This window comes from Canis lupus, chromosome 20, assembly GCF_003254725.2.
Source record: "Canis lupus dingo isolate Sandy chromosome 20, ASM325472v2, whole genome shotgun sequence".
Taxonomy (NCBI): domain Eukaryota; kingdom Metazoa; phylum Chordata; class Mammalia; order Carnivora; family Canidae; genus Canis; species Canis lupus.
The window spans coordinates 57,958,900-57,985,099 of NC_064262.1; the positions used below are offsets into that span (position 1 = coordinate 57,958,900).

General features: G+C 65.1%; 1 protein-coding gene across 1 annotated transcript in view; it reads left to right on the forward strand.

Moving 5' to 3' along the window:
• Positions 1-7,113: 7,113 nt before the first annotated feature.
• Positions 7,114-26,200, forward strand: part of SBNO2 (strawberry notch homolog 2) — a 45,199-nt gene continuing 26,112 nt past the window's right edge. The window contains 4 exon segments of the mRNA XM_025456674.3: positions 7,114-7,266; positions 18,996-19,187; positions 23,551-23,624; positions 24,225-24,336. Coding sequence (XP_025312459.3) covers positions 19,068-19,187; positions 23,551-23,624; positions 24,225-24,336 — 306 coding nt within the window. The 5' untranslated portion in view covers positions 7,114-7,266; positions 18,996-19,067.

Genomic DNA, 26,200 nt, shown 5'->3' on the forward strand with positions numbered 1-26,200 from the left:
TCGGTGCCGTGCAGTCTATGTCGTGAAGGGTGACAGGCTGGACCCGCCCGCAGACCTCTCAGGGCAGCTACAGTCTCCTTCAAGCTTCGGGCTTGGTCTGCAGAGGCTGCGTGAGGGAGCCAAGAGGTGCAGAGATAGATGAATGTCCTGGATCGAGCCAAGCCTGAAAGCAGTCTGATCAGTGGTCTCATCCTCGGGGAGGGGAGCGGGGGGGACACTGGGTGGTGTCTGAGGATGTCTGTGGTTGTCACACTTGGGGGGATCCTGGGACGGAGGACATGGGGGCCAGGGAGGCTGCTCAGCACCACCCCCAGCACCCCCAGCATCTGCTCGATGCAAAGAACCATTTGGCCCCAAATGTCAGCAGCGCTTCCGGGGAGAACCGTGACTTAGATCTATCCCTGGACCTTTCGGTTCCAGGAGCAGAAAAATTCCCATTTACAAAAAAAAAAAAAGAAAGAAAAAAAAAAGAAAGCTAGTTTCAGTTGCGATTTCTGTCACTTGCAACCAAAAGATTCTAACCAACCTGGGAGAGAAGACTCACGCAGGGGGTTTTGGACGTGGAAGTGCGGCCGGTGGCCCGGGGGGCTTCACCGCCTTGGGCAGGGAGCCCCATGCAGCAGCAGCAGCCTGACGGGGTCAGGTTTTAATATTATTTACTTAGTTATTTGTATGTTTATTTATTTGTTAGTTATTACTATTTTATCGGCTTAGGTCTGTAGGAGAGTCGCAAAGGCCACATGGAGGGCTGGCGTGCCCGGCGCCCTTCCGTGCGCTGTGAACCTCTGACATTAGCCTGGGACGCTTGTGCCGGCACACGACTAACGAATGTCCTCCGTCCGTCTGCAGTTCCTGTGGTTCCCCCAGAGCCCCTGTTCTGCCCCAGGACCCCGCCGGGATCCCGCACGACACTTGATCCCGCACAACACTTGTCACGTCGTCTTAGGCGCCCGCGGAACGTGGCAGCGTACCCGACTTCCCCTGACTTGGGAGCCTGGACGGCGTTGAGGTCGGGTCTACAAGGCACCCTCGCCTGGGGTTGGTCCAGTGTTACTCTCTGGGTGAGACCGGGGTGACGGGTTTTGGAGGAAGAGCACAGAGGCGAGGTGCCGTCCCCGCCGGCCCCTCGGGGCCCCTGCTGTCCGCTCCGCGCTCGCTCGATGGCTGCGGGGCCCCCTGAACCGGCCCATCCATCAGAGCCACGGCCCCGACTGACCCTGGCGGTGTATCTGTGACTCGGGGCGCAGGTGTCAACCCTGCTGTGACATCTATCACCCCTCTGGTTGCCTGTGGCGATTGTCTGGTTTTTAAGCCTTTTTAAAATTTATTTTATTTTATTTTTATTTATTTATGAGAGTGAGAGAGAGAGAGAGAGGCAGAGACACAGGCAGAGGGAGAAGCAGGCTTCTCCGAAGGCGGGCGCCAAACCGCTGAGCCACCCAGGGATCCCCTAAGCCTTTTTTTTTTAAAGGTAAACTCTACACCCAGCGTGGGGCTCGAACTCCCGACCCCGAGATCAAGAGTCGCAAGATCTTGAGGCAAGGGCTGAGGCTGCCGGGCAACCCTCGTCTTTTTGCTTTTCTTTCGGTGACGTTCACAGGACATAAAAGCCTTTTCAACCATACGATTCACCTGCGTGGAGCGCACTCAGCAGCTTCAAACCATTTTCATCATCCCTACAAACACCAGGTCCCTGTCCCCCTCACCCTTGCCCAGCCCCCAGCCCCCAAGGCCCCTCCCCGTCCTGCACGTGTCACACACGTGGACTCGCACCCTGCGGGGCCTCCTGTGTCTGATCCCCTCCCTGAACATCGGGGGTTCGGGGTCCATCCCCGGGGCGGGTGGGGGCGCCTCGCTCCTGTTCGAGGCCGGGGACGTGCCCGTGCGCGGGGGACACGCTGTGTGTACCCGTTCATCTGTTTGCACTTCTTGGCTATTATGAATCATGCTGCCGTGAATTGTTTTTCTTTCTTTTCTTTTTCAGATTTTATTTATTTGACAGAGAGCAGGAGAGAGAGCGAGCTTGAAAGAACACAAGCAGGGGTGAGAGGTAGAGGGAGAAGCAGACGCCCCACTGAGTGGGGAGCCCCGATGCGGGACTCGACCCCAGGACCCTGGGATCGTGACCTGAGCCGAAGGCAGACGCGTCACCGACGGAGCCCCCCGGGCGCCCTGTTTTCTTTAAAGATTTTTACCACAAAGTCCTCCCCATGCCCCAAGCCCTGCTCAAGTGGTTCTTGCCAGATTCTCATAAAAACCCTCCAAGGAGGTACTAGGATTGTCCCCGTTTTGTGGACAGGGACACTGAGGCACCAAGGGGTTAAATCCCTTGCCTGGGGTCACGCAGCCACTGGGCTGGCAGAGCCAAGATTTGAACCCAGGAAGTGTCCAGTCAGGTGCTGTCCGGCGAAGGCTCCCCTCTGCCCGTGGGACGTGAGGTGACCGAGGTGACCGGCTGGGGAGGAGGTCTGGGCCAGCTCCAACATCCGCCCCCAAGCGCTGGCCTGTGGGCCCTGCAGACCCTGATGGGGACTGTGACTTGGGAGGGGAGCCCGGTTCCTTCCTCAGCCCAGGGGCAGAGGGCCGTGGGGTCGTGGGGTCCTCGTCGCTGCGGAGCCTAGCTCCTGGGGTGCACCTGGGACCTGCATGTGAGTCAGCAGGCCCCAGCTGGCCCGGAGTTTCCCTCCAGGGCAGGGCAGGTCCCGGGGGACGGTGACATCAGTGCTCGGGGCTGGCACAGGCCAGAGGACGCTGGCCGGGTGGGGCTCTCACCTGGCAGGGTGCGCAGGCTCCGTCCTGCTCCTCCGCGGCCTGGGAGCATCCTGGGCGCGCCCCGCTCCCTGTCCCCTGAGATGCTTCCCGTGATGGCAAGGCCCCAGGCCTCAAGTCACCCTCCCCCTGTCCGTCTCATGGCCCCCCCAGGTATCCCCTGTGCTCACCTGCATCCCTATGCCCGCCTGCCCCAGCTGCACCCCTGCTGCTGCTCTATGTCCGTCCATGGCTCCCCAGTGCTCCGGGGACAAAGCCAAGCTCCCCTGTGACCTGGGGTTGCGGGTGAGTACGGGTCAGGAGGCCTCCTGAGGGCCCTCATCCCCCCAGCCCGCTCCCAACTCTCCTCCCGCTCACTATAGGCCCCTGACGGAAAGAAATTCGAAGTCTCCTTTGGCCTCGGGGCCGCAGATCAGCCCCCGCAGACCCACGTCTTGTCCCCAGAGGAGCCGGGATGTGGCCCCAGTGTCCCAGGACTTCGCACATGCAGTGACCTGCAGCGACCTCCAGCCCCCGCCGACCGACCCTGCCACTGCTCTGCCCCAGCCCCCTGCTGCCCCCAGGATAAAGGCAGCCCCCCCCCCCGGGCCCAGGCCTCCTGATTGACCCCCACACTCTGAGCCCTCTCCCTGAGGGTCCCCCCGCCCCCACAGCCTCACCACCCCCGGGAGGCCGCCTGGGCAGGGCTCACGTGTACCCCGCAGCCGGTGTCCCAGCCCAGCACAGAGTCCCGATCCTGTCGGGGGCGGATCTCCAACCCATCAGACAGGTTTGCTGTTCTCTACATCGGTCCTGGCTCAGAGGCAGCCCCGGTCAGACGGGGGCGAGACCCTCCTGGGGGCCCAGGTGGGGCCACGAGGGGACTAGGGGCCGCGGGGCCCTGAGCCAGCCAGCAGAGCTGCCGCCCGACGACCTGCGGGGCCTGCGTCTGGGAAGGTGGCTGGACAGGCAGCCAGGCTGGCGGGGGACAGAGGTGGGGGCTGGACGGGGTGACAGACAGGGACGCAGACCCAGAAAGCTCTGGGGCAGGAGGGCGACGGATGTGGCTGCTGGGATCCGGGCGGGCCGCCGGCTCCTGCCTCAGTTTCCCCTTCTACACCACGGGGGGCGGGAGGCGGGGGGGGGGCTTGAGAGGGAGAGAAGGCGGGCACAGGAGCAGGGATGGGCCGAGCAGGCGCGGGCAGAGAGGGCAGAGAGGAGGCAGGAGCCGAGCCGCAGGGGCCGGGGCCGGCGGGGGAAGTGGGTGCAGAAAGGAGAAGTGGGGACGGACCCAGGGCCGGGAGGGCGGCAGGGAGGCGCTCCCACTGCCGGGGAACGCCGGGGCTTTCCAGAATGTGGAGAAACAGGAAGCGGCTCTGTCCCTGCCCCCACCCGCGGGACAGCGCCCACCTGCCCCCCCACCTGCCCAGGTCTGAGGGCCTCTGCTGGAGCCACCTGGCAGCCCCGCTCCTCCTCCCGGGGTGAGCCCTCCACCTGCCTCAGTCTCCCAGGCCGCAGGATGGGCCCAGCCCTGGAGTCCTCCCCAGGGGTCTCCTCCACGGCACCTCCCAGACGGGGAAACAGAGGGGTGGCCCGGGAATCTCCCCCTCGACCCGCAGGGAAGCCCCCAGGGGCCCCGACTTTCGGGTCTCTCTGAAGGTCTCTGCGCTTCCAAACAATTATAGCCACAAGGGCTAACGCGCACGGTGAGGCACCCGCGCCTTGGCCGCGCCAGGTCCGGTGGCCGCGCCCGTGTGGCAGGTGGCAGCGCTGAGGTTCGGATGGGACCTGGCCCGGCTCTGGGACCCCATGTCTGCCCGTGGTGTCCCCACACTGGGTCGTTGAACGTCACCAAGAAAATCACGGGACTTCCAGTTAGACGTGACCTTGGGGCACGCAGCTGTTGCTTGTTTAGCATAAGTATATCCCGAGTGTTCCAGGGGTCGCACTTAACCTCCGAAACCCTGTTCTCCGTGTACCTGGGTGCCCCGTGTGGCACCTGGCGGCCCTACTGCCTCGAGTGGGGGCAAAACCCCTGGGGGGGCCTCGGACAGAGGGACGGCCTGCGGGAGGCTCTCGGCGCGGCACAGCCTCTCCGCACAGCCCGGGGCCTTCCGCGAGCCCTGTCGCCAGCGCAGCGGGGAGGGGGCGCATCTGACCACGGGGCGGGCTCCGGCCCTCGGGGGAGGCCTTCTGCCACCTGAGCCGTGAGAGCTGTGGCTGTCGGGGGGGAGACCCCATCCCCGCCTCTTGCCCCCCGATATAAAAAACCAATTCCTCGTCTCCGGACTCCGGCCTCAGGCTTCCTCGCGGTGATGCTGGCGCTCAGCGCTCACTCAGGTGGCTGTGGACCGTCCTCAGGAAGGGTCCACGGGGTCACGTGAAACGTCCCTGACGCCGGGCGCTGGGCCCTGTTGGCTGTGTCAGGGACCTAGAAGGCGGCGGCGCCCCACGCCCATGCCCGCTTGACGGGTGGGGGGCGGCGCTGTCGGGGGTCGCAGGGCGCTGGAGCCCCCCGGCTGGGCCCCCCGGCGGGGCCTCGGGCTCGCGAGCCCTGTCGCTGCGGCTCCCCCAGGCTGCCTCTTGCGATTCCCTGGAAATCCCCGAATCTGACTAAGTCCCTAGACATCCCCGGACTTGGCAGCTGCTCCCTGCGGAGACGGCTGGACCCACCCCGGCCGGGCAGACTGCCCCCGTTCCAGGCAGTTACCCACAGGGACCTTGTGGCTTCCCGAGGTGGACGTGGCACAGGTCGCGTCCATGCCGCCCTGCGGCTCGCTCCGTGACCCCGGGCCGGCTCCTGGACGGCTCCGCAGCGCCGCGCGCCCGCCAGCGACACACAGGTAACGGCGGTCCCCGCCTGGGGACGTCGCGGGTGTGACCCGGGGCTTTGCCCAGACCTCGCACCCGGGGCCCCGCGCTTGCTCTGCCGCTCTGCCGTCGCCGCGGTGACCTTCTCGGTACTTGCTGAACGAGGGGCTCCGCCGTCATTTCGCGCCGGGCGCCACAAATTCTGCGGCCGGTCCCGTGTGGGAGGAAATGGGAAAATGCAACCGGAAGCCATCTATCCCCCATGTCAGCTTGTTCGTGCTTTTGAATCTTAACTGCTTATTGCTCAATACGGTTTATTTTCATTAGCTACGAAAAATAGTCTCAAAGTCAAAGCTACAACCCAAACTGCCAGAAGCTACACATACCGAGGCAGAGCTCGTTCCGAATGAATTATTTCTCCTCTCTGGGCCTCGGTTTCCCCATCGGTTCCTTGTGCCTGCAGGTTTGGCTGGGGATTTTGCGGGGCAAACAGGTTTTAAGCATACTCATGTCCTTTATGGACCTTTACATGTTAGTGAACAGCTCATATTTGTCCAGACGGCCCTTCCTACGCTCGTCTATCTGGCAAACTCCTACTTGAACTTCAAAGCCCCAGCTTCAATACCCTCCTCCTCTGGAATTCACTAGGCAGAGATGTCACCCCTCCCTGGGCCCCAGGCTTGATTGGGCAGATGGGAATATCTGGTCCTGGCTCTGTCTTGCCTAGACTGGGAGCTTCCGGGGGGGCGGGCCTGAGCGCCGAGTCCTCTGAGGCCCCAACTTTGTCCGGCTCAAGGCCAGGCACAGAGTTCACAAAATACACAAGCAAGCACACAGAAAGAGGCCTGGAACGGGGCACAGGAGGCCTGTGGCTGGCGGTGAAGTGGGGACAGTGCTTTCACTACTGAAAACGCAGCTATGGAAGGGGTGGTGCCTCCCAGACTGGATCTGCCCGAACCGGCCTGGCCCACTCCGCAGTGCGGGGTTCAAGTCACAGGAAACCTGCCGTCGGTGCCAAAGGCGAGTCCCACCCTCTTCCTGGCACTGCCGCCAATCCCCGCCTCGTTTGCACCAGGCCCTGGGACGCCCTAACGGGGGCGGGCAGCTGGGGAGCATCTCAAGTCCCCGGGCTGCCTGAGAAGGCCTTGCTCGCCCTTGGGGTGGCTTGTGGGGCGCCCCAGACTGCCCTGCGCGCTGAGCTCCATGTTAGGGGGTCCCCGAGGTCCCAGACTCCTACTGGGGTGCAGACAGAGGCAACTAAGGGAGAGCACGCTGGCGCGGCGGCCGTTTCTGAGGGTCTCTAGGGAGTATCCGAGGAGGGGGCTTCGAGCTCAGGTCGGGGTTACGGGAGGACCCCGGTGGCCGAAAGGTCAGGTGCGAGAGCGCAGGGGTGGGGCGGATTCAACTCCATCTTCACGTTTGCCAGAGGAAGAAACAGGCTCGCAGGTAAGCCACCTGCCGGGGTCCCAACAGAAACGGGCGGGGGCGGGATGCGAACCCGTGACTCACCGAGTCCCAGCCCCGCAGGAAGGCGGCAGGGCCCCGCCCCCTGGAGGCCCCGCCCCCTGGAGGCCCCGCCCCGCGGCATGACCGGAAGTGAGCGGGGCCCCCAAGATGGCGCCCGAAACCCGGAAGTGAGCGCGGCTGAAGCGAAGCTCGGAGACGGAGGCGCCGCGGGCTCCGCGCCCGGCCGGACCCAGGTCGGAGGTGAGGCGCGTCCGGCCCGACGCTCGCCGCGGCTCCGCCGCCGCCGCCCCGGCCCTGAGCCGCGCTCCCCGGCCCCGTTGGGGCCCCGCCCGCCGCGGAAGCGCGCGCCCGGGCCGGGGGTGCCGGGGTTCCGGGGCCGCGAGCGGAGGGAGGCGGCGGCGTATCCCCGCCCTCCTGGCGACCCCCGACCCCCGACCCCGCGTGACCCCTGACCCCGCCCCGCGGCGCCCCCTGTACTTCCGTCCGTCTTCGGGGGCCCCCCGCCGCCGCCCAGGAAGGGGACCCTCCGTGCTGACCCCGACGCCGCCTGGGTGACCCCTGACCCCGCCCGCCCCGACCCCCGACCCCCGCCCCCGCCCCCGCCCGGTGCGCGCCCCGGCCCGGCTCCGCGGCGACTCCCGCCCTCGCTGCCCGGCGCCGCGGCCCGGCCTCCCCTCCCCGCGGGGCTGCCCGGCGTGTGGGTGGGGCGCGGCCGCGGGGGCCGGGGCCGGGGCCGGGGCCGGGCCGGGGGAGGTCGCGCGGCCGGGGCTGCGGGGCTCCCCGACTTCCGCCTCTCGGAGGGCGCGCCCCGCCCGCGCCGGGGTCGGGGGAACAGGGCCCTGCCGGCCCGGGGCGGGGGGCTCGGCGGGGCTCGGCGGGGCTCGGGCAGGCCGGGAAGGAGCGGCCGGGCCGGCTGCGACCCCGCCGGGAGCAGGGCGGGCCTGCTGGGGTGGGAAGCCCGGCGGTCGGCAGGGCAGCTGGGGCCGGGGCCAGCCCGCGGTCCTTCCTCCGCGCCTCCCGGAGTCCCCCGGGGCGCCCGCCGGCCGCTCGGAGCTCAGCTCGTGTCCTGGACCCCGGCCCCTCCGGCAGCCGTCGGCGGAGCCCTGAGGACGCCGAGCCTGCATCTGGGCACCCGGCGGGTCGGGCAGGCGGGTAGGCGAGGCGGGTGAGCGCCCCGGGCCCCACACGGGATGTGGCGATGCCGCCAGGCCCCGGGGAGCCTGGCAGCTGCCAGACGCCGACCTGACCTGGTGCAGCCGCCGTGGTGGGGACGGTGGGGACCCGGGGGCAGGCATCCCGGGATTTCAGCGGGGGGAGGGGCCTCTGTGTAGCGCTGAACCCCTGAGCAGGCTGCACCTGCCTGGGGGGTGTGTGTCTTGGCAGAGGGGCAGGGGGCCCAGACCCCCGGAGGGCCGTGGGGGCGCAGGCCCGGCAGTGCCCCCGAAGCCGGGGTGGGCTGGAGCCGGTGTCCTCCAGCTGCACGCGTCACCTTGGTTCAGTCACTGGCCTGACCTGGAGGGACACGGAGCCTGGGTCCCCAAACCCTGCAGGCCTGGCTCCCACTGGGGCGAGAGCAGCTCAGGCTGGCCCGGCTTAGTTCTAGCAAAGTGTCAGAGGCCCCTCCAGCAAGGGCCAGGCCGGAAACGCTGCCCGAGCGAGCGCGGCCGGGAATAAAGAGGCAACTGTGTCCAGTCCCCGGGGGCCGCCTCCCTCCCAGGATGGCCTCCCCTGGATAAGAGGCCTGTAGGGCTGCTGGGCAGGGGCGGGGATCTGCTTGCCGGCCCGTCCTGGGCTGTGCTGCGCTGCTGCTGCGGGGCGGCTGGTGGGGGTGAGGTCACCTCGAAGCGTAAACGCCCCGTGAGGCTGGCGTGCAGGGTGGGGAGGCAGCCCCCGTGGTGCCAACACCGTGCACGCGTGGACATGTGAGTGTGTGTGTGCAAGCACAGGTGTGTGTCCGTGTGTGTAGCGTGCACACCCACAGAGGAGGGTGTCCATGTGAGTACACTCACGCGCTGCACACTTTCAGGTGTATGTGTATGTCGTGTCGTGTGTGGACATTGCAGAACACCGTCACGGGCGTGGGATTTGTGAGGCGCAGGCTTGGAGTGTCTCCAGCCACTGTACCCACAGCCGGGGGCTGTGGGGTCCATGGGGGCAGACGGAGTCCAGTAGCCAGGGAGCATGGCTGCCCCGACCGTTCCGGGCCCCGCTGCCTCCTCCTTACCTGCTCATACCTGAGTGCAGCCCAGGTGTCCAAGGCTTGCTTCTCCCCCAGTGGGCCCCAGTCCCTGTCCCTGGGATCAGCCCCTTCTCCCATCCTGCTGAGCAAATCTCCTTCATCCTCTTGCCATTGGTGACAGCTGACCCACAGGTCCCCTGCTTCCCTTGCGAGGCAGGTGACTTGGGTGAGGGTGAACTGATTTATGATGCTCAGGCTCCATCGCCTGCTGTTCTGGCTTGCCAGGCCCCGGGGGGGGGGGGGGCGGGCAGAGATAAAACTTATCATTTGTTTATGTACTACCATGTGGATAGACCTCAAAACCCGACGCTCGGGGAGGGCACCAGACACAGGAGGCCCCTCGGGGTGTGAGTCCACGCATGTGACACGTCCAGGACGGGCTCCTCCATGGATGGGGAGGGGGCTCGGAGCAGGGGAGTGACAGCTGATGGGGACAGGGTTTCTTTTGGGCTGATGTTCTGGCACTAGCTAGAGATGATGGTTGCACGACTCTGAACATGTGAAAACCATGGAGTTGTATACTCTAAATGCACAAAGTATATGGTTTGTGAGTTGTGCCTCCACAAAACAAAATGTTTATCAAGAAAAGCAGGGCCTGTGCTTGCCCGTCAGATGGCCATGTGCTGTGACCGGGGGTGGGCAGGGGTCGGGGAGCGGGCCCCAAGCACGGCACCCTGCAGCAGCTCACGCGGGCACTGGTCGGTTTGCCAGGCGTCCTCGGGCCCCATGAGGAGGACAGAGAAAGTGCCTCCTCCCCGCCGTACTGAGGCTGGGAGCCCCTCGCCAAGCGCCAGGTCTGCCCTGGGTGGACATCTGTGTCGTGTACCAAGTAGTCTTGGGGGCAGTTGGACTTCGGGTGTTGGGTGCCCTGGGTGGGAGGCCCCGGGGGAGCTCCTCCCTAGAGCCTGGGCCCTGGAGGAGACGGGAATGGCTCTCCTGCGGAGTGCCCTGGCTGCCGTGCCCCCACCCCCATGAGGCCAGGTGACTCCCGTGACTTGGTGCCGAGCGGTCCCAGCTCGGGTCTTCCATGTGCTGTAGCTCCTCGGTCAGCTGCAGGAGTGCCCTGCTCCCATGCTGTCCACAGGAGGGCGGGCAGGGACGTGGGAAAGCCAACAAGGTGCCTGGCAGGGAAAGGCACTTAACTGGGCCCTGCTGTGCGATGGGGGCAGTTTTGGGTGTCCCGACCTCCCCGGGGCTCCTGGTCTGCCTGTGTGTCTGCGGCAGCCCCACACGCTGGTACCTGCAGGCCCCCAGAGCCCTGCAGCAGGGGCACCACCACCATTCACGAGGACGGTGTCCTCCCCTGCTGCCACCCTGGGCACACCGTTGCCAAGGCTCCCGTGCCTTCCAGAACTTGCTCCCTGCGCTAAGTGCTGTGGATGCCGTGTCCTTCCTTGTGCGGTGGCATTGAGAGTAGGCGCCCGGGTTGTCCGTCAGGATCGGCCTTTGTCACCTTAGGAACAGGTGCCTGAGTGAAACTGAAAGAGGCCTTCCTCGCCTTTGTTCCCAGGCCTGTGCATCTCAAGAGCCGCGTGTGCCGCATTCTGGAAGGCAGGTCGCTCCTGTTCTCTTGGAGCCCCAGCCCAGAGGGTCAGAGGCCACTGACGTAGGATTCTGGGCTGCCAGGAGGAAGGGAGTGGGTCCGGCCGCAGGTCTGCAGCGGGCAGTAAACTTTTATGGCACTGACTCACCAGGTGGGGCAGAACTCCCTGCCCCAGGGGTGGCCCAGGGGTGCCAGGAGTGGCTGGTACCCCGCCCCCAACCTGCAGCCTGGAGTCTAGCCAGAGCAAGAACGCATCTTCCTCCGTCCGTGACGTAGATTAAGGAAAGGCTGCCCTCACCCTCCCAGCGGCCGCAGGTGCCAGTGTCAGGTGTGGCGGTGGCAAGGTGCAGTGCGCTGGCCCGCTCAAACCCTCGTCTCTGACTGGGGCGCCGCGGGCGTCCCGATCTGTCTGTGGCTGGTTTGCGCGGGGTCCACGTGGGGCTGGAGCTCAGCAGGGCACCAGGGGCTCAGTGGGGCGGCTTCAGGGTGCCTGGAACGTCCTCCTTGGCCACTGGCCCTGGGAGCTGTGACGTGGCCGTGTGGGACCCCTCCCTCCCCTGCCGGGTCGCAGCGCAGTTCTGAGCCGGGCACCGCCATAGCGCAGGGCATCGGAGCCTCCCCCGGCGTCGTTCAGGTGAACGTGAGCTGCCCATGGCCATTCTCAGGGGGTTTCCGTCAGATTCCGGCCGCCCAGGAACTCGGCCCACGGTTTTGAGGTTGGGGCTCGGAGAGACGGGGCCCCGGGTCGCTGGCAGGGCTGTTGGGAACAGCCTTGGCAAAGGGTCCAGGTTGCCCCGAGGGCGGGGGGGCGGCGTTGCGGGGACCTGGAGCAAGGCGCCGCGTTCGGGAGGTGGACCTGAGGGCCGGCGGCCGGAGGAATCAGGGCTGCACCCCCGAGCCGAGACCCGCTCCTCCCGAAGAAGCAGCCCCCCTGGAAGCCCTGGGCGCGCCCAGCTGGCTCCCCCGCCTGGCCGGCCCCCCAGGGCGTGCTGGGGTGTCTGTCCCCAGAACCTGTTAGTGTGAGGGAGGCTGGGCCACCGGTCCACCTAGGGGCTACGCGCCACCTGAGCTCCGCGGTCAGCTCAGCGGTGGCCCCAGAGGCCAGGTCGCTCAAGGCCCCCGAGAGGGCGGTGACCCCGGACTCCCCGGGGCCCAGCGTCCTCACGCGGTTCTCAAAGGCAGAGAACTTTGTCCAACGGAGGCCAAAGGGGAGCGAGAGACTCGAGGCTCGAGTGGGCCTCTGTGTGCCGCTGCCAGTGGCGGGGACACGGGCCTTCTGTCCTGCTGACAGCCGCGTGCGCTGGGAGGCAGATCTCCGCAGAGGCCCCGCACGCAGCCCAGGCTCGGGGGGCCCCGGGCGAGGGTGGCAAGCCCGCCCGACTGCTGGCCTGTGGGACACGAGGCAGGCCTGGGGTGCCGCCTGCCACGGGAGAAACAGAGATGGAGCTCTTGGGGCTCCTGCTACTGTGATTTGGGGGGCCTCTGCCCTCTTTCCGGAGGCGGCACAGGGCCCAGCCCCCTGCTGGCGTTTGCTGGGGATGGGGCGCGTGAGACTGCGCGGCTCGGGGGCTGTGCCCAAGGCCAGCCAGAGCCGGGAGGAGTCTTCCTGCAGGACACCAGCGCCTCTTGGGGTTTGGGCAGAGGTCCCTCGTGATGTTCTTGGCACCAGACTGGACCGAAGGAGGCTGCGGGGGTGCTGACCGGTCAGGCCACTCGCCTGGCGCTGCTGTGTCCTGCTCAGGGCTCTCTGGGGGGCTCGGGAGAGACACTTGGCACGCCCGCCAGGCTGAAGCAAGCACCAGGGGGGACAGAGTGGGGCACATCGGAGTCCGAGGACCAGGAAGTCTGGGGCCAGCGGGATTTGGCCTAATACCTGCTCACGGGGAGAAGACGTGGGTGTCACGGGAGACCACAAGCTCAGTGTATATAGAGCCTTTTAAAAACCGCGAGTAAACAGAAGACCTGAGTAGACACTTCCCAGAAGAAGCCACGTGGAAGGTGCTCGGCGCCCGTAGGAAGTGCCGGTGCGGATCGAGGTGTGGAGGTCGGCCACCCCCGGGTGGGGGCTGGCGGGCGCAGCAGCCGGAGCGCCGTCCCGCCGCTGGGCAGGCGGTGGGTACCGCCCCCTGGGAAGCCGTTCGGCCCTCCCTGGCAAGGCTGACCCGGCCCGGAAATGGGGGCACCCGGGGTGCCCCCGAGGCCCAGGCTCTGATGTTCTCAGCCATGACGAGGAGGCCCCGTGCTCAGGGCTCTTCGTGGGGGTGCCAAGGGCTGTGTGCCCCCGAAGCTGCCCACCCCGCGGGCTGCGCGCCGCTGGCCGGTCCTCGTGAACTCCGGCGTGGCCCGCTCCGGCTGGCTGTCCCTAAGTTGCTTTAGGAATCACCTAAGTTGCGTCGGCCCCACTGACGGGCTCGGGGCATCACCTGCTGTGCCCTTCGTGGGGCTGTCACAGCGGCCGCTCTGGGGCAGCCGGTCCCCCTGACGGGCAGAGGGGTCTGTGGGCCCATGGCCAGCAGACGTGCTGACTGCGGAGCGGACAGCGAGCCACCGGTGACCCCCGATCTCCGGAAGCCAGCTCCACGCGCTCCGTGTTTTCCTGGGGGGCAACACCACTTCCCCGGTCGTACCACCTGAGACCCGTTCTGCTTCCCCAGATGCAGGTTCTCCTGCAGGGCTGGCCTTTCACACTTTGCAGGGCCTGGGTCTGTCCTTCGGCACGTGCACGTCCCTGCCCTCAGCTCCTGGGGTGGCCCGCGGGTCCTGTGTGTGTCCCCCACGTGGTCTAGCTCTGCTGATTCTGCTCTCGGGGTTCAGGCTGGGGTAACGGGCCGCGTGCTGGTCCTCCTACCGGGGCACCTCCGTTCACTCTCAGCTCCCTGGTCTTGCCCTCAGCTGGGTGTTGGCCGCGCCAGGCCAGGGCTGAGGTGGTCTGGGATGGAAGAGATGTAGGGGGGCCCTGCCCAGCCCAGCCCAGCGTGGCCGCCGCCTGTGCCAAACCCTTCGCTGTTGGGGCCTCCTCCTCGTGCCCATCCCCGGCACGCCCTCTCTTTCTGACCCAGCAGGACGGGAGGTTTTGTGGGAGCCCCATCAGTTGGGGCAGTGCTCCTGGGGGACGGGCCTGCAGGGGCCTGTGGGGTCCTATACAGGTCACCTTCACTGCTTGGTAACAGAACCGGAAGTTCAGCCCTTGGATGCTGTGCTCTCCAGTGGGGACTCTGGGTGGGCCTGGGCGGGGGGGCTCCCCTTCCTGCCCGGCCTGGCCTGTGCACGGGGCCTAGGCCCCTGCCCGTCTTTGGCATCCCAGAGCTGCTGTGTTCAGATGCCTCCTGGGAACTCTAGAAATGTGAGGTCACATGCTTGGTGCCAGCCTCCCCGGAGCTCCCCTCAGCAGAGCTCCCGGCCCCCAGGGGTCACAGGGATTTGGACTAGGCGGGGGAGGGCTCCAGCTGGGGTTTGCTTCTCCTTCCAGTCCTAATGTTGGGGGGTGGCCTTAACAACTGGCCTCACACTGGGCCCCTTAAGCCACAGAACTTTCCTGTCTCCCAGGCCGGAGCCCAGAAGCCTGAGGTGGAGGTGTGGCGGGGCCGGGCTGCCTCCCGAGGCTCCTGGGGAGGGTCCTTCCTGGGGGCCCGGGGCCACCTCACTCCCCTGCCTCAGAGGCACGGGGCACCTGCTCTCTGTCTGTCCTGGCACCAGGCCCGCCCTGCCTGCTACAACTGCAGGGACCCTGTGTCCGGGTGAGGACCTGTTCGCAGGTTCCCAGGGGACGTGAACTTATGGACCATCCGCTGCGCACAGCTCTGCTGCCCCATTGCTCGCCCTCCACTGGGCCCGCGCTCCTCCAAGGCCACCCTTGTCCCCCGCCAGCCGGGTTCAGTCCCCTGTCTGGCCCGCGGCCCCCCTTCGCCGCTTTGCCCGCCGCTCTGGCCTCAGTAGTCCGTCGGTGAGGGAGCAACGAGCACGCCCCACCATCCTCCCTCAGGACCCTAGCTCCTCCCTCCCCTTGCTTTCAGTCTTCGGGTCCAGCACCCCCCGGAGGAGCTGTCTGGGGCGTGTGCCCCGTCGGAGGCCTGGGTGAGCCGAGGCACGCCCAGAGCCCAGCTAGGACCTCAGCTCGGGACTGGTGCCCCCCAGGACCGACCGCTGGGTCTCACCCCACACCGAGCCGTGTCAGGGCCGCTGGCCTCTCCCGCCGCCGGCCTCGGCAGGGCCCATGTTGGCTGGGCACCGCGCTGGGGACGGCCCCGGCCGCTCTGACCGGTGGCTCCCTGCCCGCGGGGATGTGCGGACCCTCCCCAGATGGTCCTGCTTGGCCAGGGTGGGGCCCCAAGATCAGGCCTCCTATTTTACCAGGGTCTCTGCCCCCCCCCCGCCTCCCCCCCCCCGCCCCACCCTGGGATCCCAGGACCTTCACTCAGCCGAGTGGAAAGGTGGCCAGAGAGGCTGCCATGGTGTGCCCAGTGGGGGGCCAGCAAGGCCCCGTGCCCCGAGACGCAGTCCCAGGGGCGGCCTCATCCCAGCCTGGCAGGGTGCAGATGGGGCAACGAGCCGCGGTGGGTGGGCAGTCCAGGCGGCCAGCGGGGTCTGGGCACCCCCAGGCGGGGTCGGGACGGTCTGCTTAGAGTCTGGGGGGCTGAGCCAGCAGAGCTGGGGTGACAGGGCTGAGGGGGTCAGCGGAGAGGCTGGGGGCCAGGGGGTCAGGCTGCGGGTCAGGCTCTCCCAGGCCTCGGCCTCTGCCCACGTTGCACTGCCCATTTGTCTTGTCTGGGCCGCTGATTCCTTGGTCTTTTTCTTTTACAATGACTCATTTGAAAACCTGATCTCGGAAGGAAATTCTGTGAACATAAACCACGATTGTGAAGTGCAGGCCTGTGAGCACCCACGCTTCACCTGTCATGGGATGTTCTAAAAATACACACTGGGCCCACTGCATGGGTGCTGAGCTCTGACCCAGCTGGGTGCGGTCTTGTTACGTCCCTCTGTGCCCCGAGACCCCACCTGGCACCCACTGGGCTTGGACCCAAGGCGGCTGGACTGCCCAGTGACATTCATGTTTGGGGGCTCAGGAGCAGGGCTCCCGGGCAGCACCATGGAGTGGGAGATGAGAGGGGTCAGCCGAGGCCAGAAGGTTTGGGGCTGGGACAGGGAGTCCTGAGGGTAGATGGAAGGAGGGCTGTGTTTGGGGGCTGCCCCAGTGACTTGGGGGGTTGGGGAACAGGAAGCTTGAGGCTGTGGAGGCTCTGCGGTGGCGAGAGTGACATTGAACCTGGGTGTTGAAGGAACGGGGGACTGTAGGGTGGCCTCCGAGGGCATGGGGTGGTGGGGAGCATGGGGTGAAATTAATTCAACGTAAGATTCGCTCTTTCAAACCATACAATTCAGTGTTTTTTCTGTATTCCTAATTTTTTAAAAAGACTTTTTTTTTTTTATTCCTGAGAGACACAGAGAGAGGCAGAGACACAGGCAGAGGGAGAAGCAGGCTCCCCACAGGGAGCCCGATGGGGGACTCGATTCCAGGACCCTGGGGTCACGCCCTGAGCCGAAGGCAGATGCTCAACCACTGAGCCCCCCAGGTGCCCCTCCTATATTCCTAACGTTATACAGACATCACCACTATCTAGTTCAGGAATATTCCATCACCCCAACAACCCCACCACCCCAGCCGTCACCCCTCCAGCCCCCACAGCCCCCTCCCTATCTGCGGGCGAGGCTGTCCTGCACATGTCACGCACGTGTACTCACACCCTGTGGGGCCTCCCGTGTCTGGTTCCCTCCCTGAGTGTCCGGGGCTCGGGATCTGTCCCCAGGCGGCATGTGGGCACCTCCTGTTCGTGCCCGTGCGTGGATAGACCATGTTGTATTTATCCATTCACCTATTTTTTTTTTTAAGATTTTATTTATTCATGAGAGACACAGAGAGGCAGAGACACAGGCAGAGGGAGAAGCCGGCTCCATGCAGGGAGCCCGATGCAGGACTTGATCCCGGGACCCCAGGATCATGCCCTGGGCCGAAGGTGGCGCTAAACGGCTGAGCCACCCGGGCTGCCCTCCATTCACCTATTGATGGACATCAGGTCCTTCCATTCGCTGGCTCTTGTGACTCATGCTGCTGTGAACATGTGCATACAGGTTTCGTGTGGACAAATGTTTTCATTTCTCCTGGGGTTCCTGGGAAGCTGCCCGTAGTAGACCCCCATGCTCCTTGGCCTCTGGCCTCTGGATGGTGCTTTCTAAGGGGGCAGCCCAGGGCTCGGTGGCTGCAGAGCCTGGAAGCACGGTGTTTGTGGGAAGGGGTTCAGCTTTGCTCCAGGACGGGGCTGCCAAGAGAGGGAAGCTGTGGTGGGCGGGGCATGGACCGGGTTTACCAGGCTGCCTGGGGTGGGGGTGGGGGGAGGATACCTGCTGCAGAGAAGGGGCTGGTGATCCGACCCCAGGGACAAGGGCAAGCCAGCCAGCACCTGTGGTCAGCTATGTGAGCTTTCTCTGTTGAGTAAAGGTCATTCCTGCCTGACTCTTGTCCCGGGTGCTGGGAACAGAGCCCCCTTGGGAAATCCCCCAAATCCAGGAGAGTTCTGGGGCCTCAGTGAAGGCAGTGGTCACTTAAGTGGCAAGGCCCAGATTGCAGAGGCCTTGGTCCCTGCTGAGTGCCTGACCAGCCTTGCCCGTGGACCTCCGAACAACCCAGTTCTCCTGCTGAGCAATCCTGGGGCTCAGCGCAGCTGCGGTGCCCTGAGTTGTCAGACAATAATCCGGTTGTTGGAAGGCTGAGCTGGGTTCTGACTCTGTCTGCATGACCCCAGAATCTTTCAAAGGAACTGCCGAGACCCTGAATCACCATTCGCTGTGTTTGTCAAGGGACACCCGAGGACTTTCCACTCCGGGCTGCTCAGTCTGTCCCGGGCCCCGGCCCGCAGGAGCCCAGGCGCAGGCGGGAGCAGGCCGGGCCCACGGGCACTGTGGAAGTGGGGTCCTGGCAGCAGGCGGGAGCGGTGCAGGCCTGGAGCCCAGCGGGGCAGCGCCAAGGCTCGAGGGCCCAGACGCCTCGGTCAGCGGAGCTCGGCCCGGAGGCCCCTCTTCTGGCCGGAGCTGGGGTAGAGGCAGCCCCTCCCCGCCCCCTGAGGGATTGCATAAGCTGCCGCGGCGGACAGTGATTACTGGAAGTCCCGAGGATTTCTTCATCCAGGGCTTGGCCGGGAGTGGCAGCTGCCTCCCCTTCCTGCCCCCTGTGTGATTAATGTCCTCAGCCACTGCCTGCCCGAGGAGGCGCACCGGCCGGCCTTGGGTCTGGGCTCCCAGCAGCGGTGGGTGGGGCCCAGGGGAGTCCAGGGCGCAGGCCGGGGGCAGATGGAACCGGGTGGCAAATCCTGTGCATCTGCTGTCAGCCCCGCGGCACCTTCCTGGCCGCTTTGGAGAACCAGAGGCTTCTCGGCGGGGCCGCTGTGTGTCCTTACCCCTTCCTGCCTCAGCTTGGCCCTGGCTCCCCTGGGACCCCCCTGCAAGCCTAGCCTGGCTGCAGAGGGACAGGGTTGGACTTTGCCTCCCAGCCTAAGACTGGGTCACGGAGGCAGGCCCGTGGGAGCCGCTGAGGGTCCCGGCTCACAGCAGGGCCCGTGGCTCTCTCCGTGGGTGGCAGGAGCGGCCCCCCAGGGCCCGAGTTATTTGTTACTGGGTGGGCCGGGCAGCCTGACATGGCCGTGTGAACAGCAGGGGTGGGGTGGCCCAGCCGCTCTGGAAGGCCTGCCACCATCCTGGGGGCCGTCCCCGGAGCCTGTCTCCGTGCTGCCCCAGGTACCGCTCCCTGTGGCCAGGAGCCCCACTGGGTGTCACTTGATGCCCAGGGCGGGTTGGTGGTCAGGAGTCCAGGCCCAGTGTCCCCAGGAGGGGCCACCAGGTGGCGGTGGGAGCCGAGCCCAGGTCCTGTCCTGGCAGCCGAGCGTCTGCTCAAGCATGTTCAGGCTGGACTTGAGCTAGAGGCCCCCGCCCTGCCCCAGCACAGCCCCTGGGAGGAGGCTGGGAACCCAGAGGCGCCCTGGCCACCCTGCAGTGTTGGGCAGCCTCAGCTCACACCCTCCCTCCTGGATGCGGGCCCACCGCCCCAAGCCCACCCCCTCTCCCTTGTCCCTGCGGGGTGTGCACACGCCCGTAGGGCCTCACAGGGTGACCTCGGCGTGTGCCGTGTCTCCTCAGGTCATGATGCCGCCACCGAGGAGCAAGAAGCCCAGATAGACGCCCCCACGGCCTGGGTCGTGGAGCCACCTGATGCTGGCAGTGGGGCCCGCCATGGACGGGGACTTTCCTCAGCATGAGCCCCCACCAGCGGGCAGCATCCTCTACAGCCCACCCCCCCTGCAGACCCCGCTGTGCGGGTCCAGTGTCCAGGTGAGTGCTGGCCACCCCAAGGTCGGCCCAGGGTGGGCGCCGCCCTGGGGGTGCAGCTGCAGCCTCCCTTCTGGGGCCTCGAGGGGATGTCCCAGCCCCCAGCATTGGAGAGAGGAGGACCCCTGGCCTCAGCTGCCACCGAGTTTCTCGAACGTGAGCCACCAGGTTTGTTTTGCCAAGGCCACGACTGGTGCTCAGGGGGACGCTCAAGTTTTTTTTATTTTCAGTTTAACAGACTTATTTATTTATTTATTTGAGAGAGAGAAGGAGGGAGAGGGCCAGACGGGGAGGAAGGGAGAGTCTCCAGCAGGCTCCCTGCTGAGTGCGGGGCCGAGGCAGAACTCGATCCCAGGACCCTGAGATCATGACCTGAGCGGAAATCAAGAGTCAGATATTTAACTGACTGAGCCACCGGGGGCTCCAAAGTTTACATCTTAAACAGTGTTAGGATTACAGGAAAATAAAACACAAAGTTTCCACACACCCTCCTTTCCCCATTGTTAACGTTTTGCATCAACATTCATGCTAAGTTCTTAACAACTGACGACCAGCATCAGGGCATTATCGGTCACAGCCCGTGGGTGACCAGGGCTCACCGTCGCTGCTGCACGCCCTGTGGGTTCACACGAATGTCACAGACACCGAGCCACCGTCCCCGCGTGGCCCAGAGGAGGCCCCGGCCCTACAGACCCCCTGCTCCACCGAAGCACCATCCCCACCCCGGGCACCACAGGCCCTGTCACCACCTCCTCCACGGCTCCGCCTTTTCCAGAAGGTCCTAGACCTGGAGCCACGGGTGTGTGGCTTCCCTGTGTCTGGCTCCGCGGCTCGGTTCTTTTCCGGGCTGAATGACACTCCCTTGTCTGGGTGGAGCAGTCTGTCCATCCACAACTGAACGGCACCTCAGTTGCTCCTAAGTTCTGACGAGTGTGATGAAGTATCATAAGTAACAAAGCCACGTAGGGTCCAGCCTGGTCTCCTCATATGGTGGAATGTATGAAAGATCCAGAATTCTGCTCCAGTCAGGCCTGGAGCCCCCTCTTCTGGGGCAAAACCAGGGTTCTTTCTGATGTAGAAAAGCAAACTGTTTCTCAGCAGGGAGACTAGAGCTGCCTGGAGGGCAGGAAGAGGGGTGCCAGGGCACAGCAGCAAGGGACACATGGCTGCGGCTGCCACGGGGCCCTCCGTCCCCTCCATCCTGCTGGCTTTGGACTGGGAGGCGGCCAGGTGGCAGGAGAGAGCGAGAATCATGAGAATCACGCTTGGGTTTCAGAGGAGCTGGGAAGTGGGCCACTAGGGTCAGGCACAGCTCTGGGTGAAGTGCCCAGAGCCATCAGGATGCATCCTGGGTCTGTAATCAGGGTGTTGGAAAGCAGTTGTGGGCCCAGAATTCACCCTGTGTCCAGGTGTGCCCGCGTTGTCACCTGACATAATGGGCACAGAATCCGAACTACTAGCAGGGGCCACAACCGCCTGGGGAGGGCAAAAATGAGTTCCTGCTGAAGACGCCAATCCCAGGCCGTGGCTGGCATCCAGTGCCTCTGGCCAGGGTCCCAGACCCCGCGGCGTGCCTCCTCTCTCTGCCCTTCCTGTGGGAGCCGTGGCCACACATCCTCTGACCCTCCCTATCCCCCCCGCCTCCCTCTGGACTTCCGGCCACGTTGTCGTGGCTGATGCCTTCCTGTTCCCCACGTGCCACCTGGTCTGCGGTGGTAGACGTGTGCGTTCCCAGGGCTCGCTCTCACCCCATTATGTAGGCTCAGAGAGTGCTCTTGTCATTCCTATAATGTTTCCCTCTTGTCAGCATCCCATGGTTTGCTGAATTATTTCCCTATTGTTGGGCTTTTGGGGTGATTCCAGTTTTCTGCTGCTGTAAATAGCACCAGTATGTCCCCCCCCATAGTGGATTAAGCCGGGGGTGTCCTTCTGAATCAGATTCCTGGATCAGAGAGAGCACTGGGTGGGGTCGCCGAGCTTGGGGCAGCTCCACAGGACCGTGCGCCTATCATGCCACCGTTATGGTGGCCCGGGGTGGTGTCTAGGATGCCAGCACTCCCGGATGGTGGCGCGGAGGGGCACCTGGGGCCGCAACGTGTACCCGATGCAAGGGAGATGCCTCTGTGAGCCGAGCCCACTTTGGCCAGGAGCCCCTCGGCTGTCAGAACTCAGCGGAGCGCTCTCCATGGTGCTTCTGAGGCTGGGCCACCCGTCCCCGGGGTGTACACGGAACCTGTCCCCGCAGGACTCCAACCAGGAGGGCACCCGCCCCCAGCAGGCTACACCGATCCAGCTCGTGTTGACCTCGGATGTGTGTGTGGTCAGACTCCTCCCCGCCCCTCTGTCCCAGCTGGGCTGAACCAAGCTCAGGAGGGGACCGACCCCCAGGACTGTCACTGTCACTAACGGTGGCCTGATTTAGCAATAAAAATAGAGACATTTAATGCAACTTAAGTTTCACATAAACACAAGCGATATTTTAGTGTGTTTCCCACTGTATTTACACTGTAATTGTTTACTGTTGTCAGAAATTTCGGTTTCGCTAGATACCTTGTATTTTATCTGACAGCTGTATTTCATCTGCTGCCCAAGGAAAAGTGTCACCTTCCTACATCAGCTCACACGTGGCCCAGGCAGCTCTGGATTAATGTCCCAGGGCATGTGGCTTCCCAGGGGAGGAAAGCCTGGAACCTCCCCAGGCAGGCTCGGATTGGCTGGTGGGGGTCAGGCGCCCACCTCGAGATCAGTCGCGTCCCAGGGGCCTGCCCTGGAAAGGCAGAGGTACGCCTCTGGCCCCCCGGGGAAAAACCCCAAGGAAGGCTCTGATTGGCTGTGTGGTGTGCCCTTGGGGGAGGACTCGGGCGGCCCTGATTGGCAGCCTCGCAGAGCGCGCTGGGGCCAGCACCTGGCTTCCTGGACGATGCATCAATCCGAGGACACCTGGGGGTCTGGGCACAGCAGGAAAGGCAGGGGAGCCCCCTCAAGGCTGGCTCTGCCTGCTGTGGGTCCCGAGTGGCCCGTGGTGCCTTGTGTGCACTCAGGACAGTTCATGCTAGTTCACAGAATGTTCTGGGAGTGCCTGTGGCCCTGGGAAGTTTACATCCCTCTCTGGAGTTGGAGTTCTCTCCTTTCTTTCTTTTTTCTTTCTTTTTTTTTTTTTTTTTTAAAGTAATCTCCATACCCAGTGTGGGGCTCGAACCTACAAACCCCAGACCAAGAGTCATAGGCTCCACTGACTGAGCCAGCTGGGCACCCCTGGATTCTTCTCTTTGAACGGGGCTGGAGAGAAGTGACCCTAGACCAGGACCCTGGGGTGACCTCAGCCTGCTCTCCCAGAGGGGAGCCTTCCAGAGGCTTCCACGGTTTCTCCTAAGTGTTCATCCCACCAGCCTTCATGCTGGGGAGGGTCCTGTGCTGTTTGTCCCGCTCCGTCTCGATAGGGTTATTTCACAGCCTGTGCAGACTCTGGAACAGCAGGCGGGACCCCTTGACGGCGTGTCTCTCTCCTTCCTGCATCCTGGTTCTCCCTGTGGGGTCGGGGTGGGGGGTGCACCCTGGTGGGAAGTCAGGGCCGGCTCCTTCCTCCAGACACAGGTGCCCGGGAAGGCTCCTCGTCTCCCCGCCATCTGGGCTGGTTCCGGGCCAGCTCTGTGTGCGGAGCCCTGCAGACACAGGAAGCGGTGGCTGGGGATTGCTTCCGGCGGCCTTACTGAGCGCAGGACGCCCGCTGGTCCCCCGTCCCTGTGGGGACAGCGACTGTAGCCATCAGGCCTCTCCCCAGCGGCGGGCAGGGACCGCCCTGACGTGATCCCACACAGGCCACGCTGTGTGCAGGCCTGTGTGTCAGGGTGGGACAACCCACCTGTTTCGTCCGGGGGCCACGAGTGTCCACCGTCCTCCCCGAAGCTGGTCCTGTCAAAGCCCAGTGCAGGGTCCCCCCAAGCCCCCGCGGACCTCAGGCTCTCCTTCCAGCCATCCACTGAATGCTTCTCAAAGCAGGCTCCCCAGAACCCCCACCTGTGCTGCAGCCTTGGGCCACACAGGCTTGGCCTGAGGGAGCTCTGAGAAGGCCAGGCCCCTGGGAGGGGCTGGTGGGAGCCCCCTGACAAGCCCTCTGCCACACAGACGTCCCTTGGGCCTCGTGCTGCTTGCCCCAGTCCCAGCCCTGCCTTCAGAGCCCCTCACACACCCCGAGAGGTTCCTTCGTCTTTGCTGTGCTGTGCTGCACTGGGTGGGTTCCCGTGCAGACGGGCAGATGGACGCATGGAGCTGTGCAGCCCTCCCGGACGACCCAGATGGGGGACCCCTGGGTGAAGCTCCCCGGGCAGGGGTAGCAGGGCCGCTCCTGACACTCGCTCTGTTTCAGAACACCATGCTGCACTGCTCCTGGTGGAGTCCCTTCTCGCCCACGCCGTACCCAGCCTTCTCCAGCGAAAGCCAGTAAGTTCCTGTGGCTTCCAGGGCCCGACACGCTCCAGCACGCCCCGCTCCGTGGCCATACCCTCAAGGGCTTTCTAGGTTCTGTGGTCACTGGTTAAACAAGAATAGAGCTCACGGCCAGCGAAGGGCTTCAGCATCCTGCGGAGGGGGTCGTGGGCCAGGCTCTGGCCACATGGAGGCCCCTGAGACTGACCAGCTGTGGCCTGTCTCAGGAAGAGCCCGCCAGGAAGAAGGGAGAAGAGCTCTGTGGGTGCCCTCTGGCCGGGGGTGGAGGGGGACGCTGACCGGGGTGTGGGGGGTGAGAACTTTGGGGGCAAAGGAGCTGGGAGGACACTTTCCTGCAGAGGGCAGCGGCAGGAGGGGTTTTGCAAAGTGAGTAGGAGCTTGGGCCGGGGGTGGGTGGGCAGCAGACGCAGACAACACCAGGCCCAGGAGCTGCCTGCGGAGAGGGCCCAGCAGCACGGAGCCGGAGCCTCGGGGTCTCTGCGGGGCACTGTGCCCTGGTCACGGGCACGTGGGCTCTCCGCCGAGCTGAGCTCCCCAGGTGCCAGAGCGCTCCCTCAGTCCCGACGCCTGCCCCTCTTCCCTGTCTTCCCGCAGCCAGTTCATGAGCTCCACCTCCTTCATCGCCAGCCAGCCCTGCGCCGACACCAGCTATGGACCCTCCACCACCACCCCTAGCTTCCTGCCAAAGACGGGCGACTTTCCTCAGGTAGGGACCTCGAGCCACAGCCACCCCTCGGTGCCCTGGGGCCCAGGAGGCCCCTGCCTCGCACTGGCAGCCCTGGCCAGGCTCTGGGCCCCGTGGAGCCGCGGCCTGTACTTGAGAACGGCTGGTGTCCCCGCGGCTCCCACCTGGGGCGGGGCCACATCCCCGTCAGCTTGCCACTCGTGCCCCAGGCGTGGGTTGTGGGGCAGCCTCCGGGAGTGCCCGATCCACTTTCCCAAACCGCAGCACCTTCCTGCCCTGGACAGAGGCCCCCGTGCCTGCTCTGTCTGGGCCTCGGTATCTCAGCAAGGGTCCGCCACGCTGCCCGTGTGCCTGGCCAGAGCGACACTCCGTCAGGTGCACACGCCATCGTTGGCGCTGAGGTCCCCGAACGGCCGCCATTGGCAGTGTAACCCGGCCGAACCGAAGGAAGAGATTCGTGTGATTTCATTTTGGGGGGGAACGAGGTGGAGCAACTCCGGCAAGTGTGCCTCACGGCGGGCCCTGAAAACCAGGTGCCACAGAGGTGTGGGAAGGGCCTGGGTGGGATCTGAGGCTGGGGCCGGCGGCAGCCTGGCAGTGGTGAGGTGTCCTCAGAAATGTGGGGCACTTGGCGCCACTGGTTCCCCCGCAGCTGGGGGCGCCCAGCACCCCGTGTGGAAGCTCTCCGGCTTGGCTGGCCCCAGGGGCTCAGCTCCCCTGCGCCGCAGCTTTCCCTGAGCAGTGGGGTGTGTGGGGCCGGCCGGGTGGCCGTCTGGGAGGATGAGGCTCAGAGCCACCAGCTGGCATCTGCTGGGCCCACGCGAGGTCAGCTCGGCCTGGCTCCCTCCTCGTGGAACCCAGCCGGTGTCCATGCAGCGCCGAGCAGGGCCGTGGACCTGCACCAGCGTCCCACCCATCCAAGCCCACCGAGAATCTCAGAACAGGACCGCATGAGGAAACCGGGGCTTTGCAGATGTCATTTGGTTAAAGATGGGGACCGGGTGATCCTGGAGCAGGGTGGCCCTAAACCCAGTGGGTCTGGTGGGACACAGAGGAGAAAGCACGACAGCGGAGACGGTGAGCCCGCAGCATGGCAGAGGTGCCGGGAGCTGGGGCAGCAGGAAGGGCCTTCCCTGGAGCTTCCTGGGGAGAGCGGCCTGGGGCGCCTTGACCGCCTTGACCGGGATGTCCGCCCCGCAGGACCACGGGAGCAGACACATCTGCTGTGCAAGCCCTCCTCCATCTTGGGCCTGGAGGAGACGCGAGCACGGTGGGCTCGTCTGGCCCTCGACCCTCCCGGGGGGTGTCAGTACAAGGGGCACGGAGGGCCTGTGGAGCGGCCCGCCAGCCTTGCCAGGTGCACTGGGTGTCTTCTGCGGCCATGAAGCACGAGGACACGCTGGCCTCCCTGGTTTATTTTTTATTTTTTTATTTTTTTATTTTTTTTGCCTCCCTGGTTTAGTGGCTGCTGAGGCTCAGCCCGGGAGGCACTGATCTCCACGAGGGGCTGCAGCGGCCGACGGTCCCTGGCCTGAGACCCTCCCCGAGCCTGCCGTCCCTGGCCCTGAGCTCTGGCCAAGGTCCTCCGCACGTGTCCCAGACCTGCCACGTTGTGACCTGTGTCCTCTGCGGGGGGTCACCTGCGCGACAGGCTGAGGACACTGAGCCCCCCCGCAGCACGCTCATGCATCCGGCCTGCCCAGAGCCAACACGGTTCCTTCCCCAAGCCTTGGGGGCGCTGCCTGTCACTCCCTGGTGGAGCGGACAGCAGCTGCCTCCATCCGCCGACGTTACTGAGCGCCTGCTGAACACGGCCACGGCCTGCCCTACACGGGGGCCTCGGACCTGAATCCTGCTTCTAAAGCAGCAGAACCGCATTCAGGCA